The sequence below is a fragment of the Chiloscyllium plagiosum genome, unplaced genomic scaffold (assembly GCF_037043375.1).
Source record: "Chiloscyllium plagiosum isolate Xiang-an unplaced genomic scaffold, Cpla_swu_hap1 HiC_scaffold_7, whole genome shotgun sequence".
Classification (NCBI taxonomy): Eukaryota; Metazoa; Chordata; class Chondrichthyes; order Orectolobiformes; family Hemiscylliidae; genus Chiloscyllium; species Chiloscyllium plagiosum.
In genome coordinates, this window is record NW_028270145.1 from 29652011 (window position 1) to 29670363 (window position 18353).

Consider the following 18353-nt stretch of genomic DNA (forward strand, 5'->3'; position numbering starts at 1 on the left):
CCCAATCCACAGTCCTCCAAACTCCATGTTCTTACAATTTTGACCTCCAGGCAGTTTCAGTTTCCCTTACCTTATTGTTAGAGTGGCTGTGTCATCTGCTGTCGCGGTCCTGAGCATTGGGACTTTCTTCCACCAAAACTATGCCCTTCTTTTAAGAGAGCTCTTAAAATCCACCTCCTCCAGCCTAACTCAGTTCGGTGTGAGATTTATTTGCTGATAAAGTGAGAGGCATTGGGATGGTTTGTTACATAAAAGATGTCATACAATTTTTTTTTTTAAAATGTTGTTCATTGGAAAGAAATACTTGTGCAGTGCATTCTTAAGCTTATAGGGTTTCGGCTGGGCTGCACAGCAGAGGGGAAAACAGCCAAACTCTAGCCACCCAACGCCTGGAGGGAGAACACCTCGTCTTTTGTCTTGGGACCCTGCACCCACACGGGATCAATATAGATTTCACCAGTTTCTTCATTTCCTCTCTCCCCGTCATATTCCAGATGCAACCCTCCAACTTGGCACCGCCCTCTTGACCTGTCCTACCTGTCCATCTTCCTTCCCACCTATCCACTCCATCCTCCTTTCTGACCTATCACCATCACACCCCACCTCCATTCACCTTTCGCTTACCCGGCTACTTCCCCCCACATTCGCAACCCCCTCCAATTTATCTCTCTCAGCCTCCTTGGGCCACCCCCTTATTCCTGATGAAGAGCTTATGCTTGAAATGTCGGAGCACTCCTGCTCCTCGGATGCTGCCTAACCAGCTGTGCTTTTCCCGCACCGTAATTTTCGTCTCTGATCTCCAGCATCTGCAGTCCTCACTTTCTCCATAGCATGAACCATCCTTAGACTTTGTTTAACCAGGGGCGCACCTTTGGGGACACCAATACTGTCAACACAATTTTGACACATTGGTGATCAGATTTCACCATGAGAAACAGTGGTGGTCTTCTCTTCAGCCGGTGCAAGTAGTGTCATCAAAAAACATGATACTTTCATTCTGGAGTCTTCGTCTCAAATACAGCCCCAGATGCTTTCTTTCATCTGGCATGTTCTTGAATACAATGAGTTGCTATAGTCTCAACCCAGGTTAAATTAAGAACAGTTCCCTAGCTTTTAGAAGAATGCAAGGTGATCTCATTCAATCAGGCATATGTTTTAGATGATTGATGGGCAAACGTGTCAAATCCTGATGACAATGACTGCTTTGCTTTCTCAGCTATTGAGAGACGTAGCCTTCCTTCATCTGGTCTGACACTGAGGACATGTCAGACTGCACTTTATTTGCCATCTCTTTCCCAAACTTACTGCCATAAAGAGCTCCCAAAGTCATCACTTGAGGTATCCTCAAAATGCACTATGCTGATCCACAGAGAAACCTTTGCATCAACTCGACCCTAGATTGTAGAGTGAAGCCTTCAGAGTCATAGAGTGTGGAAACAGGCCCATCAGTCTAACTCTTCCAATCTGACCAGATTTCCCAAACTAAAAGCAGTCCTGTTTGTCTGCTTTGGCCTTTATCCCTCTAAACCTTACCTATTCATGTACCTGTCCAAATGTCTTTCAAATGTTGCAAAAAGCAGGGCTGCATGGGAGAACTTACAATCAAAACTTCTGTATGTTTGAGACTAGCACTTATTTCATGAAATCATTATGATGCACAAGAATTATGAAGGAAGTCCTGGCAAGCTGTGAGGTTACATTTTGGTGGCTCGTCAGACAGACAACAAGGAATGTCAAAATCCAACTTTGACTCCAAGCTACTGGTCACTGTCGCAATATCTCCAGATGAAATATTATGAGCTTGTCCAAAAACTCTCCAGCACAAAATTTAACTTGCAGTACATCACGATGAACCATTCCCAACCTCCATCGCCCTACTTTTGCAACCAGTGTTTCAGCTGCACAGGTCCGATCTGTGGACTTCCTTCCTGAACTCTGCATCTCAATTTCATTCTTTAATGCAGCAAATAAAAACCTATCTATTTGACCAACCCTAATATCTATACTTTTATATCCTTATGTGTCTGCTTATCAAATTTTGTTTTATAGTGCTCCTATTACATTCCTTTGGGAATTGTACTGCATTAAGAACACAACGTAAATAAGTGTTGTAATTGAATAGAGCTGGAAGTTGAAGAACAATATTAATGTTAATGGATTTGGTGTACTTTTTTATGCAACTTGCAGGATGGGCGTCTACAAGTGAATGATCAGCTGATCGCAGTGAATGGTGAACAGCTGCTGGAGAAATCTAACCATGAGGCCTTGGAAACATTACGGCGATCCATGTCAATGGAGGGAAACATCCGAGGAATGATTCAGGTGATGGTGGCCAGGAGGATGGATAGACACCAAGAGGTAAGCTCCTGAGCTAGATGTACACAGTTCATTTCCTGCTAGAAGATGAGAAGCTGTGTGGCCTTCTCCACAGCTGGTGCAAATATTGTCATCAAAAAACATGTTACTTTCATCCTGGAGTCTTGGTCCCAAATACAGCCCCAGTTGCTTTCTTTCATTTGGCATGTTCTTGAATACAATGAGTTCCAATAGTCTCAGCCGAGATTAAATTAAGATCAGTTCCCTGATATTTAGAAGAATGAAAGGTGATCTCATTCAATCAGGCATATGTTTTAAATGGATTGACAGGTAAATGTGGGAGCAATGTATCTTGGTATGGGGTCGTGGTCCGGTGGGGAGCAGGAGGTGAGGTTCAACAAAGTATCAGAATAAGGGACAGTCCATTTGGAATCTTTTCACTCATAAGATGGTGACTCTTTGAATTTTCTACCTAAAACAGCTGCAAAAGCTTAGTATGAGTTTATTCGATAATGAGATCAATAGATTTTTACATGCTAAAATCATTGAGGGATAGTTCAGAAGAATAGAAGCACAAAATGAGAGCAGCTGTTGACCACTCAGCCCTTTGAGCTTCTGCGCTATCCAACATGACCACAACTGATCAGCAGCTCAGTATCCTGTTCCTGCTTCCTCCCTATACTCTTTGATCTCTTTAGCCTGAGAACTGTATCTGACTCTTCCTCGAAAACATTCAATGTTTTGGTCTCGACTGCTTTGAATGTTAAAGAATTTCACCTGCTCACCACATTTCTCTTCATCCCAGTCCAAACTGGCCTACCCTGCATCCTTAAACTGTGGTGTTTAGTTCTGTAGAAGAGTCATACTAGACTTGAAATGTTAATTCTGTTTCTCTCTCTTCACATGTTGCCAGACCTGTTGAGTACTCCAGTACTCTCTGTTCTTGTTTTAAATTTCCACCATTGCTTTTACTCAAGTGATTTCATTACTATTATTTCTAATTCATTAGAGAGAGAAATTTGGTAAAAGGAGGATTTCTAATTTTAAGGTAGCCTTTACCAACACAAATATTCATTAGGTTTAGTTTTCACACGAGTATCTCACGAAGCTTAAACATTTTTATTGAACAGTGCTTAAGGGAAGAATACTTTGATATATTTAAGGTTTCATGAGAATGATACACTGTTGAATGTGGAATCTTTGGCTAACGTCGAGTGAAGAACGAATGAAGTTCCACAGTCATACTGAATGTTTGTCTCTTTTTTTTAGTTGATTGCATAGTTTCCAATGTTGGATGGTGTTGGGCTCTTGTGATTTCCTGGACTTATTCCTGAGAGTGAAAAATAACTTCTAATTTTTTACTTAGCTTTTAAATAACCATTGTAAACGTTTTCATTAGAATTTGCCAGTGCAGTGTTTGAAATTGTCAGACTGCTGTTCATGTGTCTGCCCTGTTGTCTCTAGACCATGACCATAAATTACAATTGGCCAACTCAAGTTAATACACCGCATGTATTCCATATTTCACGCATCTGAACAGACTTAAGTCTCTTAAACCTCAGGAATTCTAAAAGCACTTTGCAGTCAAGAAAGTACTTTTGAAACATAGTCACTGTTGAGATATAAGTAACATGGTACCCCACTTGGGCGCAACCAGAGGTTAAGTGCGGCTGGAAGAGTCATTTGGTACAGGCGAGAGTGAGAGTCGCCCAGAAAAGCAAACCTCATTGTGAAAGATGGTTCTAAGACTGCAGTCTTATCAGGCTGAGGAAAACATTAACAAATGTCAGGAGGTAAGTATCACTTTGGATTGATTCTGCTAATTGAATGTCCTTTTTAACTTCATTCATGGGATGTGGGAATTTATTGTCCATCCCTAATTGCCCAGAGGGCAGTTATGAGTCGGTCACATTGCTGTGGGTCTGGAGTCATATGTAGGCCAGATCAGGTAAGGATGGCAGATTTCTGTCCCTAAAGAAAATTAACGAACCAGACGGATTTTTTGACAATCAGCAGCAGTTTCAGGTCACCATTACACTTTTAATTCCAGATTATTATGTAACGGACAGTATGAAATGTCATAGAGTCATAGAGATGTACATCAAGGAAATAGACACTTCGGTCCAACTTGTCCATGCCAACAAGATATCCCAACCCAATCTAGTCCCACCTGCCAGCACCCGGCCATATCCCTCCAAATGTTTCCTATTCATATACCCATCCAGATGCCTTTTAAATGTTGCAATTGTACTAGCCTCCACCACTTCCTCTGGCAGCCCATTCTACACACGCACCACCCTCTGTGTGAAAAGGTTGCCACTTAGGTCTCTTTTATATCTTTCCTCTCTCACCCTAAACCTGTGCCCTCTAATTCTGTACTCCCACACACCAGGGAAAAGACTTTGTGTATTTACCCTATTCATGCTCCTCATGATTTTATAAACCTCCTATAGGGTCACTCCTCAGCCTCCGACGCTCCAAGGAAAACAGCCCCAGCCTATTCAACCTCTCCGTATAACTCAAACCCTCCAACCCTGGCAACATCCTTGTAAATCCTTGTAAATCCTTTCAAGTTTCACAACATTCTTCCAATAGGAAGGAGACCAGAATTGCATGCAGTGTTCCAATAGTGGCCTAACCAATGTCCTGTACAACCATATATGACCATCCAACTCCTGTACTCAATTCTCTGACCAATAAAGAAAAGCATACCAAACGCCTTCTTCACTATTCTAACTACCTGTGACTCTACTTGTGAGGAGTTATGAACCTGCGCTCCAAGGTCTCTTTGTTCAGCAACACTACTTAGGACCTTACCAAGTGTACAAGGTCTGCTAAGATTTCCTTTCCGAAAATTCAGACCTTGCATTTATCTAAATTAAACTCCATCTGCTGCTACTCAGCTCATTTGCCCATCTGATCAAAGGCCTGTTGTAATCTTAGGGAACCTTCTTCACTGTCCACTACACCTCCAATTTTGGTGTCATCTGCAAACTTACTACTTATACCTTTCTTGCTCAAATCCAAATCATTTATATAAATGATGAAAAATGGTGGACCCATCACCAATCCTTGTGGCACTCCACTGGTCACAGGCCTCCAGTCTGAAAAACAACCCTCCACTACCACCTTCTGTCTTCTACCTTTGAGCCAATTCTGTATCCAAATGGCTAGTTCTCCCTGTATTCCATGGGACCTAACCTTGCTAACCAGTCTCCCATGGGGAACCTTGTCGAACGCCTTACTGAAGTCTATATAGATTATGTCTACTACTCTGCCCTCATTAATCTTCTTTGTTACTTCTTTAAAAACCTGAATCAAGTTTGTGAGACATGATTTCCCATGCACAAAGCCATGTTGACTATCCCTTATCAATCCTTGCCTTTCCAATTACATGTACATCGTGTCCCTCAGGATTTCCTCCAACAACCTGCCCACCACCAACGTCAGGCTCACTGGTCTACAGTTCCCTGGCTTGTCCTTACCACCTTTCCTAAACAGTGGCACCACATTAACCAACCTCCAGTCTTTCAGCAAATCACCTGTGACTATTAATGATACTGTGGTACAGTACTGGTGGGGACAGGTCTGTCAACGTATAACACTGAGAGACAGGACTGGTGGTAACAGATCTGTCACTGTATAACACTGAGGTACAGTACTGGTGGTATCAACAGGATTAAAAGTGTGTGTATTCCATTCGAGGGTTTGAGCTGCACATTTACAACAAGTGCAGTTAGTCGTGCTTTACATCTGAAAATGTGAAATCTTAATGTGTCACTCTTATAATGATTAGCTGGACGTTCAAACATCTTTTTAAAATTTATCCATCTCCATGGGCATGTAATAATTTTAACGTTGCATTGCCTAATTTTCTTCCAAATACATTCAGAATTCTCCGTGCCAGTTGATAACCCCTAGGCTCTGTGTCCTTCCACGGAAACTTGAGCCAGAATTCTAATTGCAGAGACTATTCTTCCTGTTCCAATAGAATTTTAAAGTCTGGGCCACATCTGCCTGTGGACACCTGTGCCCTTTCATTTATTATGTGTTCTGCAAGAAGAAATGATTGTAAAAGTATTTTTTTTTTGTTCAGTGATGTGTTTTTATAATCGATGGTAGTTTAGTCAAATGGCGGTCATAGCAGGGGAACAAGCTGCAACCTTTTGCAGTTGCGTCACAACCTCTGTCTGTAAAGCTTACACCATTAAACAATCTTTTATGGTTTTATTGGTTTAGACAGTAATGCACAGGGCAGTGACTGATCTGTTCTACAAGCCAGATACTTTAATTAGGGCGAGTACCGATTTGCCGCTATCGTATTGATTCATGTAATTTATCAGAGAATGATGAGGAATTTTAAGTGAGTATGCTCTTGCTTGGCTCTGCACATTTCCATTCTCCCATTGGACAGCATTTTAATTTAGTAATAGTTTGCCTTAATGGAATAAAAGCCTTTGGAAAAGATGTTCTAACTTGTTCAGTGTTCTTATTTAGTACCCACATTTCAGTTTTTTCTCCCTCTTAGTGTAATGAGCCCTCTGTCTCCCAGTAAATGGGGAATTACAAATTGGACAAGCGAAATGCTCATTGTTCCAGATTGCTTGAAAGTATCTGAATACCACTTAAAGGAGTAATATTTTAATTTGGAAATGCTGACATTAGAATGAAACAAAAATAACTTACATTTATATATAGTTCCTTGCATGGCCTTGTTGGGACAATCCTTTGCACTTTCTAGAGTTAATGAAGTCCTACAGATGTGTACTGTCCAAGATGTTTTGTTCCAGCTGCAACATTAAACTGAGGCCACACCTGCCCTTTCAGGTAGAAGATATGATTGCAAAATTCAGATAAGAGCATTTGTCAGTGAATTGGCTGCCGTGTTTCCTACATTACACTTGCAAAAGAATTCATCGGTTTTAACGTTCCTGCACATTTTGTATAAGTGCAAGTTCTTTCTTTCTCTGCATGCTGCCGCCCATTCTCCACTGTCTATGTGCTTTAAAAGTCTCTTACGTGCATCTTGCCTCTATCAACTCTCAGTTGCTTGCTATTCCTGTATTTATTTACTGCCATTAGTTTTTTATACTCCCAATGTGTTAAATGTAAATCTTTGTTTTTCCTTTTAATACCTTGTTTTTCTCTCTTCCTTTAAAATTGAGCACTAAACCTATGGAAGGGAATGGTTTAAATGGTTAAAGCCTAAAACAGGAACCCATCCACTCAGGTTTAAATGGAGAGGTGGGTGGGCGGGCGCTTTGGGGCTGGGAGTTAGTGTGAACAAAGGGCTCAGGTTATTAATTTGCTCAAAGGAGGAAGATTGGCTACTCCAAAATTTGATTGAGGCAAAGTGCCTTTATTTTAACAGTGACCACAATCGGACAGGTTTCATTTGGGAAACCCAGCAGGTAAAAGGAGGGATGTAATACTGCATTCATAAAATGTGTGCATTTCTTTGATCTAGGGAGCAGGAGTATTCCCTCTGATCCACAAGCTGAGCAGTAAATTCCATTGATAAACCCCTCCCAACCCTTAGAACGTATTTGCCATCCATTCAGTCCTTGCAGTTGGATCCATCCCCAGCCACTGCCTTCTCTCCAACATAGATGTTTGTCTTTGTGACCCACGATCAGACCACATTCAGCACCACTGCTCCCTCTCCCGCCCTTGACTGGGCCTATCTACTCTCAGCTCAGCATGGCTGCATACTTAAACTGCAGGATTTCCTACCTTGCAGGTCTCCAGTCTGTCAAACATATAGAATAAAGGTAATGGACATTCAGGTGACCTAATCTCAGAACAGCACCTCACCAGCCTGCTTCTTTCCCCCCACTTGTTAATATTTAACTGCATCTCCTTGGCCATGATTCTGAACACCACTCTTATCCTCTTTTCTTCAGCAACCAATTTATCCACACATTTCCATGAATTGTAGTGTAACGAGATGTACTATAATGGGTAGAATCAGGGATTTGGGGAGGGAGATGTAGTATGAGGCATTAAGTCTAACTGTTATATTCGTTAATGAGACAGAAGACATCAATATGGGAAGTAATGACATGTCACATGACCTTGCTCTCTCTTGCAGTCCTCATGGCAAAGTGAAACAAAGTGTAGGTGTTCCCAAATAAAAGTTCCTTATTTCTGTCTACTTTTTCAATTGTTCCGATTTCATTAATGTCAAGTCATTATTCCTTCACTACAAGAAGTCCAATAAAGCTTTCTCTCAGACGCTGATTACAATCTTGTCCCTAGTTACTTATTCTTAGACTACATCTCTCTCCAAGTTTCTGATGCTGCCTATTATGTTACATCTTAATACCTGAAACATCATGGGACATTAGGTTTTTTTACATGACGAGACGGAAAACAAGCTGTTTAACAAATACTTTAATTGTGCACATTGAATAATAGATCCCATTTCTAAAAGATTATCCTGGCACATATGTTGTCTGCTTCTGCAGCCATTTACCTGTAAGAAAACAAAACTGCACATTACAGACAGTCTGCACATATAACTAAAACCAATAAGTTTTAAAAGCTCTTTGAATAGTAATTCAAAAGGAAATGCATTTTGTGGACAGCAGATCATTGCTTAAGGAAGTATTGGCTGGCTGGCTGACTGACATTTAGATCATTCTTAAATTAGCACAAACAATTGTCCCATTACATATATCACAGCAATAACAACGTGCGGATATGTAGCATCTTCAATATTATTAGATGCCACCTGGGGCTTCACAGGATAAGAATCAGTTAAATAATTTGTACTGAGCCATGAAAGGATATATTGGGATAAGTGTCTAAAAGCTTGGTTAAAGGGATTAACTTAATGGAGGTCTTAAAAGGAGAGGGAGGTTTAGGCAGGGAATCCTAGAGTATAGGTCATAGGCTGTCAGGATAGCACTGCTCTGAAGTAACAACAAGATGTTAGATTTGTTGATGCGGGTGCTTCTAGCCTTGAAACCGTCCACTGTTTCCTTGGGAAAATTTGAAACTTGGAATGCCATCTTTTTATTATTGTTGGATTTTTTCCTTCTATTTTCCCTTTTGATTTCTATTGTTTTGACATCTGCCTGCTTCTGTCAACTCTGTGCAGAAAAATCCCTTTGCTGTTCTGGTGATTAAACAACTGAAGGCTTCACAGTGTTGGATTTCCTCTGCAGCTTTGAAAAATGTGTCCTTGACTTCTCTATCGAGCAAAAAAAAATTGTCAAGTTTTAAGCAATGAATGTAATGAAGTAGAGGTGAAAGAATGCAATGCACCATTGAGCCGGATTCTTAAGAATAAGATGAAAAATGGGATACACTTGTTCATTTCTTGTGCAGACGTAGTTAATGTAGTCATAAAGTGAGGTAATAAGCAACTTCTGATGGATTCATTGGAATTGCCTATCATCATAGACTGCAGTAAGTCTTTATGACAAGCAACCTGCAATAGCTTTTCTTAAAATGTCATTTCAATTCACACAAATCTGCAAATTCATTCATGGGCATTCAAAGCCAGATTTAACACTGCAAATGGGAGGTATTGGTCCTCTTGGAAATCAGTTAAAATAGCACCACCACTGCTATACTTTTCAAGGGACTATAAATGTAGCCATTTGGCATCTGCAAACCTGACTTTAACCTGTTGAGAATTCTATGCCATAACAAGAATTTCTGCTCCATCATCTTTTCTATCCGCAATAAGAAACTGAAGAATGTTCCTTGTGTTAATTCTCCTGTGAAAGTACTGTGAAAGTAGAAGGCCGTTGTCCTTTTGTGAATGTGATGGTGCATCAAGGATTATCAGCGGTTTCTGAGATGGGGGAGTGAAATTTGTGATACATGGTGAAGGTCAGGTGGAGTAATGGGATTTGAATCTGCAAACAGTGGGCAAATCGTAAAATAGTGAATAATAATTGTGGAATGTGATCACTTCAACATTTGGGGTACTGAAAGTGGGATTGGACTTCATTGGTCACCAGAACCCAGTAGGTTTAATTAGAAGCGATTGCAACCACTGATTGTGATACAGAAAACACCAATTTCTTTTTTTTAACACTCCATGAACTAAAATAGAATTTGCCCTCGTTAGACATTGTAGAGGAAGAAAAAGAGCACTGTCTTGTCGATACAAGTCCATTTTAAGACTGAACAGGAAAGGACAGCTTTTAAAACAATTTATCATCTCCTGAGTAATATGAAATTTATATTGCTTATCTTATGAGCTCAGAGCAACCTAAAAAGCTTGTCAGGCAATGTACTACTTTTCAAGTGCAATCACTGTTGCCACATAAGAAACATGACAGCAAGTTAGCACGTTGCAAGATCTCACAACTAGTAACAGAATGATAACTAGCTAATCGCTTCTAAAAATTGGTTGAAGGATAAGTTTTGGCTAGAGTTGCAGGGGAAGCATCCCTACTCTTATTTGAATACTGCCGTGATATTTTTGCTGACCTCAGGAGAATCAGTCAAGGCTTTGGTTCGATTTCTTACCTGAAAGATGGGTGAGACAGTGACCTGAAAACCATTTTCTGGATGTGAGCACACTGACAAGCCCAATATTAATTGCCCATCCCTAATTTCCCTTAAGGAAGTGATACTGAGCTAGCTTCTTGAAACATTGCAGTCCCTATGAGATACATACAGCCACAGCGTATTTTGCTGTAATGGTTGACATGCCATTTGAGAGGGTTGTTAACATTTCTGTAAATCTGCAGCGACTTGTAGGCTAGACTGGAAAAGGATGGCAAATTTCCTTTTCTTGGGGATGTTAGTGAATCAGGTGAGCTTTTATGACAAACTAGTTGTTTTGTGATCATTTCTATTGAAACTTTCATTTTGTTTCAGGGTTATGGTTTAAATTCTCCCAGCTGCTGTGGTGGGCTTTGAACCCATGTCTCTGGAGCATTAGTCAGGCCTGAGATTTACAAATTCAGTATTTGCCAGCAAAGGGCAAGAGATGAAAAACACTTATCCTTGGCCTTTGCCAGCATAATTATTCATACTTCTCAGTTTTCATTAGTGAGCGTGATTTTGTGCAACTCGTTAGGTGACAGTGTCACAGATTTTCAAACATTCAGAAGGTAATCGGTTATAATACCGAAAGGGGACATGCTCTACAGGACTGTGGAGGGGTCTAGGGTTAATTTGATAGCACTTTCATGGGTTGTGATGATAGTCCAATGGTTTAATGATGTGCGATTCTAAGAATTGAGTGTTTACTGCTCCAAGAATCACAAATATTTAACTCGCAAAATGTTTTTGTTAATTGAAAACTAAGCTGTGTAAGGATTTGATAAATTTGTCAATTGGCAACAACAATACAGTAATGTTCATCTTGTAGATGCTGCGTATCATTGTGTCTAAAAACGCTGCCTGGGGGTGCTGTCGATCCATGCAGACTGGGAAGGTCCCAGTTCAGTTCTCGGTCACGCCAAGATAGCTGACCTCAGCCATGGTGTCATGCTTTACGATGCTATTTGCCTCTGGGTTACTTCGTGAAAAGATCAGCCAGTGTTACTGTCTAGACTTGCGCGTGAAGATGATGTAACCACAATTTCAAAAATCGCTGCCACTGTACCTGATCACGGGTTACTGCCACTAGGAGACACTGGGTAAAGCATATGGAGATGAGGAACAAAGGAGGATACATTTGCCAGCAGTAATGCTTCAATACTTTAGAAATATTCCAGAAAATCTCAGGCAGAGCAACTCCCAATGAAACTAATTTAGAAAAATGAAGTCGCACAAATCCTCTTAACTTTTGATGAGGCTAACCAATTGGCTAGATGCTTTCTTTCTATTTAAAGAGAACTGCATTTTCACAAATGCATCTAAAGTACCCAAATTGAAAATAATGAGCAGGAGAGTCAGAAGAGAGCTGTCTTAATTTTTTTAAGAGTGTCTGAACGGGTGGTCAGAGCAGATTCTGTGTCAGCTTCCAAAAGGGAATTGGATTGTATGTGAAAGGGAAACATTTATAGCACTTGTGGAAAGTACAGTGTAGTGAGATTAATTAATGACTGTTTCACATGGCCAATGGACTGAATGGTCTTCTGTACTCGTATGATTTGACAATTCTATTTTTGTTATGTGCTCTAACTCGTGCTGTTGTTCCCGCCATTCCATAAGCAATACCCGTGAATAATCACTGGGTACGGATGTTAATGTTTTAACCAAGTGACTGTTGGTTCAACTGAAGGTCGCCTGTGTGACGCAAGTTTTACATTTACTGAACAATGGTGGAATATGGAAAAAGTTTTCATAGTGTGCAGCTGAAATAGATTTATTTTTTTAAACCCATGTGATGGGCCATAATTGTCAGTGCTCATATTTATTTATTCCTACAAAAAAATGCTCCTTGCTCTAACTTGCTTAACAATAAGTCTTCTGTAATTAGTGTCCATTGCATATAGTTCCCTTTTTAATAAAGAATTCTTGTGAAGTACATTGTGAAACTTGCTTCTCCTCGCTCTTTTGAATGAGTGTCTTGAACAGGAGTACACCATTCATCTTTCAAGCCTGCTCCATCAGAGCTAATCATGCAATTCAGTACCCTGTCTCCTCTTTCTCCCCATCTCTTTAATCCCCTTAGTACCCTGTCTCCTCTTTCTCCCCATACTCTTTAATCCCCTTAGCCTCAAGAACTATATGTAATTTCTTCTTGAAAACGTTCCATGTTTTGGCCTCAACCGCTTTCTGTGGTAGAGAATTCAACAGGCTCACCACTGTCTGGATGAAGAAATTTCTTCTCATCTTAGTACTAAATGAACTAACCTGTATTCTTAGACTGTGACTTCTGGTTCTGGAACCAAGAAGTTGATGATAGTATCAGTCAATGGCAGAGGAACCCCTGGTTCACATCTAATGATCTGCCGGTTTTATGGTGAGTAGGCCTCACCTTTGGAGTTTTATAGTTGCTTCATGGAGAGATGACCAATAAAGCAAATATGTTTTCTTAATTTGCTTTATTGGTCTCTGCTTGATTTGTTTTCTGGCCGATAATAATCCATTATCTGTTTTGAGTTCTGTCATTTTTTCTCACTCCTCTATTCTCTTATTCCCTCCTTCCTTTCCTCCCTTTATCTACCTCTCTCCCACCCTTCAGCTTCCTTTCTCTTCTTTCTTCCCTCTTTTTTTCTGTCCCTCCCATTTTCTCACCTCCCTACCTCTCTTAGTTTCTCTTCACCTCTCTCCTACTCCCTCCCTCTCCCATTGCCTCCTTCCTCTCAATTTCCCCAGTATTTTCCTGTCTCCCAATCATGTTTTATAATTTTGCTTTCTTAATGTGTTTTTCTGTCTTTCTGTTCAAATGAAGATCATGTGCTGTGGGAAGGTTCATCAACAGCAGTTGGCAACCTCTTGGAAATTGGTAAATCATTTGAGTAATAAGCAGTGAAACTAGATAAATTCACTTTATAGTCTTCCCAGGCCTTAGGGCTGCTCTCCCATTGGAGAGGGATGACTAGGGGTGGGGTAACCCAAAAGAGTCACCATGTCTTTGGCAAGGTGAGAGGTCAAGGAGGAGAGTTTTTCATGATAGCCTCAGCCAGTGGTGCGAATTGAACCCATGCTTTTTGCATCACTCTACATTGCAAGCCAGCTGTCTGGTGGAATTATAACCTACCAGCAGCCCCTACTACTTAGGCTCTAATATTGCTCTTGGTCCTTCCCATTCATTGAATGTGCCCAAATCATGAGGAAAGTCTGAAGAACCAAATAGTGAAATTTCAAAAAAGCCCGTGTTCCTTGTCGCGCTTCATTGAGGTGGGAGAAAGTGAGGACTGCAGATGCTGGAGGTCAGAGTCAAAAAGTGTGGTGCTTGAAAAGGCAGCATCCGAGGAGCAGGAGAGTCAATGTTTCGAGCATCAGCTCTTCATCAGAAATTGAAGTGCCTGCCTCACTTTCAAAATCAACTTAAGAGTTGATGCTCAACTACTGTCTTGAAGGACTAGCAGGTAGGGGAAAAGGATTTTTAAAAGGAGGTCCATTCAACAATGCAATAGAATACTTTTTTGAAGAAATTTCTTAAATTGTTAGATTCAAGAACTCCCCACAATCAGCAACTGTTTTGAAAGTTGTAATGTAAAAACACGAATAAAGAAAACAAAGTTGTCGTTTCTGACATTGGATAGTAACACTCGTGTTCTGTGGTATTTTATCAGTTTCAAACTTATGATTTTTTTCAAATGCTGGATATCAGATAGGGGGTGTTGTTGAATTGCGTGTGCTCTTTGTAAACTGGTTAAACCATGACAAATGTTTTTGTGTTCTTAGGATCGTCTGGAAGTAGGTGGTGTACAGGCACACAACACTCGCAGCAGTAATATTACTAGCCAGTGGCATACCCAGTCCTCCGGCGCCAGAGAGAGAGCAACAATAGGTAAGCAAGCCTGTGTTGCAATGGAAACAAATTCATGTGCCCTGATCGACCAAAGTTTTGGGGGCTGGTTGCTTAGACTAGATGTTATACGCTCAAGCAAACAAATTGATGTATTCCTCTGATTCAACAATTAAATGATTCCTTTAGTGAGAGGGGCATAACCTTAAGATTAGAGCAATGTTCTTCAGGGACAATGTCAAGAGGCACTTATCAGGTTGTACACTTGCTTGCTGAGCTAGTAGATTTGTTCTTAGACGTTTCATCACCATGCTCGATGAGCCTCCATCACTGATGATGTCACCTAACATGGTGACAAAACATCCCAAGAGCAAATCTACCAGCTCAGTGAGCAAATTTACAACCTGATCCACAACCTGAACTACAAATCTTCTCCAAAATCTCAAAGGAAGCACTTATTCCCACAACAGGAAGTGAAGGTCTGGAACACTCATGCTAATTTTAAAAAAAATTAATTCACTTGCTGTGGGCATCACTGGCTGGGCCAGCATTTATTGCCCAGCTCTGAGTTGTCTAGAAGGCAGTTAAGTGTTAACCAAGTCGCTGTGGATCTGCAGTCACATGGAGGCTAGACCAGGTAAGGGTGGCAATTTCCTTTTCTTAAAGCACATTTGTGAACCAGCTGTTTTTTTTCTGACAACCGATAATGGTTTCATGGTCATCATTAGATTCCTAGTTTCAGATATGTTATTGAATTCAAATTCCACTAATCTGCCATGACAGGATTTGAATCCAGGTCACCAGAACATTAACTAGGTCTCTGGATGAATCATCTTGCAATTATATTACTAGGCCATCACCTCTATCACCGTACCGACAAAAACTGTTGAGCTGTAGACTTAATTGAAAATTTAAAAACTTGAATGATAGTCTTACCAAATAAAAGGCTATGTAGGATTCTGGAAACAGGCACATAGATGAGGTAAGACATGGATCAGCCATGATCTCACCGAATGGACTAATTTTGTTCCTGTGCAGCAAGTTTGAGTTACATTAATGCATTCTACAAATAATTAATGCCTGAATTAAATGCAATGTTTTTAAAAAAAGGAGGAAAATTTATAGGTGGTTAAAGTGTACAAATTGCAGGCTATTAATTTGTATCTGTGGTTCCATTCATTGCCGAAAGCAGCCAGTTGAAGATGAATAACCTGCCTTATAGATTTATAGACATTTCTAGGTTTGGAGATCGGCAGGAAGATTCTTGGAAGGACCTTACCTTGAAAATCACATACAAGGGGGAGAGTTGAGGGTAAGCTGGATCACACGGAGCAGCTGGGAGGAATGTGCTTGATGGACCATGTGACTGCACTGTCTTCTGTACTTTGTAGTTGTTATGTTCTCCTCTTTGCAAACTGTGTTACTGTGTTCAGATCACTGATGAAGATGAAAACAAAGAACTGCGGAGCTGGAAATCTGAAACAAAAACAGAAAAAGCTGGAGAAACTCAGTAGGCGTGGTAGTGTGGAGAGAAAGCTGAGTCAATGTTTCGAGTCCAAAGACCTTTCTTCAGAACTGGATCTGAAGAATAGTCTCTGGACCCAAAATATTGACTCTGCTTTCTCTCTCCAGTTCTCCAGAAGAGATACCGAACCTGAAGCTTTATTCAGCAATTGCTGAAGGAAAAATCTTGCTCCCATAAGAAACAACTGCAGGAACAAACCATGCATACCCCATGCCCTCTCCCCTCAAACCTATCTCCACCATTCATTAAGATTATGGTTAATCTTCAATCTGTGCTCCACTATCCCGTTGGTCACCATGTCCCTTGATTCCTCACATTTGGTAAAAGCTTTTGATTTCAGCCTTGAATATCCTATATAGTGACATAGGTTCACTTTGCTGCTCCCTTCCTTTTTACATGCTTTCTTAATATTTCCTGCTAGTTCACTTTCATGTTTATTTTCTGCATCTTTATCACCTCTTGGTTTCTGAAACTAAAAACTCAGGCTTACAACTTTTCTTGGCAAGATTAATCTGACAATAGTATTACATTTTTTTAGGAGCAGGTGGATTTTTATCACAGAGTTTTAATTAGTCAATAGAATGCACATTTGTTGAGAATTTTGAAATTATATTAAAATAAGTGTTTGCCATAAGGCATGCACATGATTTTGCTGGCAGTCTCATATGTAAGGGCCAAACCAGAATAATCTCCTTATGTATTTAACTTCTTTTTCACTCACTCAACCAACTGCATCCAGTCTACCATCCATATTGAGCTGTGTTATGAATATCAGAAAACCAATAAATCTCCAACTGTGGTGTCTATTTTCCTTTCCTAGTCCACTGCATTCATTGCCATCCTCAACATTGCTGATCTTCATTCCTGCAGTAACCCAGGCTCTTAGTACACTCAGTGATGCATTTCCACAGGCACTGATGGTCTAATATCTGCTTCAAGCACTCAGAAAAGGGAAGAGAGAGCCTGCGTTTATATAGCACTGGCTTATGTTCGGAGTGTTACCAAAGTACTTTCATTCGTTGAGTTAATTTCATGAAGTACATGTTGGCAGAATACTCCCTTACTAAGCAGAAAACTGGGATCATCATCATCATTTTTCACATGAGATCTGCCACCAGGTTATAATACTGTCGTTTGTCAAATGGAACAGGATATTGATGGGGAATTGTATAAAACCTTGGGTTCGTATGTGTCCCTATGTTCTCCACATTCATGTTCATGGCAATTTCTCTGCTTTCAGTTGTGTAATAATGTCACCAATCTCTGCCACCCCTAGCTCTCATTCAATTTAGGGCTAAATAGTGTTTCTGTTGAAGGTCTATGCCTACAAGGCATTCTTTTGAAGGAATTGAGTTCTCCAGGAAAATGGGCACTTTGTTACTCTTGTCAACCTCCTCAGTGGTGTTATGCATTAAGACATTTTCAGTCTTTCTGGACACAAGCTTCTTGACTGAAGGAATGTGTCTGTATGGCATGTGAATGTAATCACAGTTGATTTGTGTATCTTTATTCTACTGGAGTGAACCTGCTTCAAATCACTCCTCATTTACCCTCCATATTTAGAATTTAATGCACAAATTGTTTCTAGATCTATCAGTTTCCAGGATACTATTTTACAGTCTTGTTTATGTTTACAGCAAATGATGAGGGGGAGGTTGAAATTCCACCTCTGCTTCCACCACATCCTGATGAAGAAGAGGCCATGGGAGTATACAAAATGTGGTCTTTTCGCGAAGATAAGAGGTTTGTAACCAGAAGTTAACCCTAGTCATTAACTTGGTAATACAGTAAATGTAGCTTGCTGGTGGTGGTGATTAAACCTCTGCTCGTTAATTTAGATTCTCACTGCTGGGTGAAAGAAAGTCAGAAAGTCTGTCTTTATGTAGCACCATTCACGATCTCAGAGCATCCCAAATCTCTCTCAGCCATTAAAGTACTTTAAGTGTGGAGTCACTGTTGTAATATAGGAAATGTGGCAGCCAATTTGTACACAGCAAGGTTCCACAAACCGTATTGCAATAATAATCAGATCATCTGTCAAGCGATCTTGTTTGATGAATGAATAGTGAGTACAAATGCTTAGGAGGAAGTAATTAAAACTTCAACACAGAACTAAAAATATTGATAATTGATGACTGTTTACTCTGGCAGTCAACATTTACTCTTTAACTGGGTAAA

The 18353-nt window shown here is 40.3% G+C and overlaps 1 protein-coding gene across 2 annotated transcripts in view; it reads left to right on the top strand.

Annotated features, from left to right (window-relative positions):
- The window catches only part of LOC122551426 (partitioning defective 3 homolog B-like), a 1013066-nt gene that overhangs the window by 553555 nt on the left and 441158 nt on the right, over positions 1 to 18353 (top strand). For both annotated transcript variants that reach the window (XM_043693310.2, XM_043693308.2), the window contains exons 12-14: positions 2188 to 2358; positions 14587 to 14692; positions 17813 to 17918. In XM_043693310.2, the coding sequence (XP_043549245.2) occupies positions 2188 to 2358; positions 14587 to 14692; positions 17813 to 17918 (383 nt within the window). The remainder of the gene's footprint in view (positions 1 to 2187; positions 2359 to 14586; positions 14693 to 17812; positions 17919 to 18353) is intronic.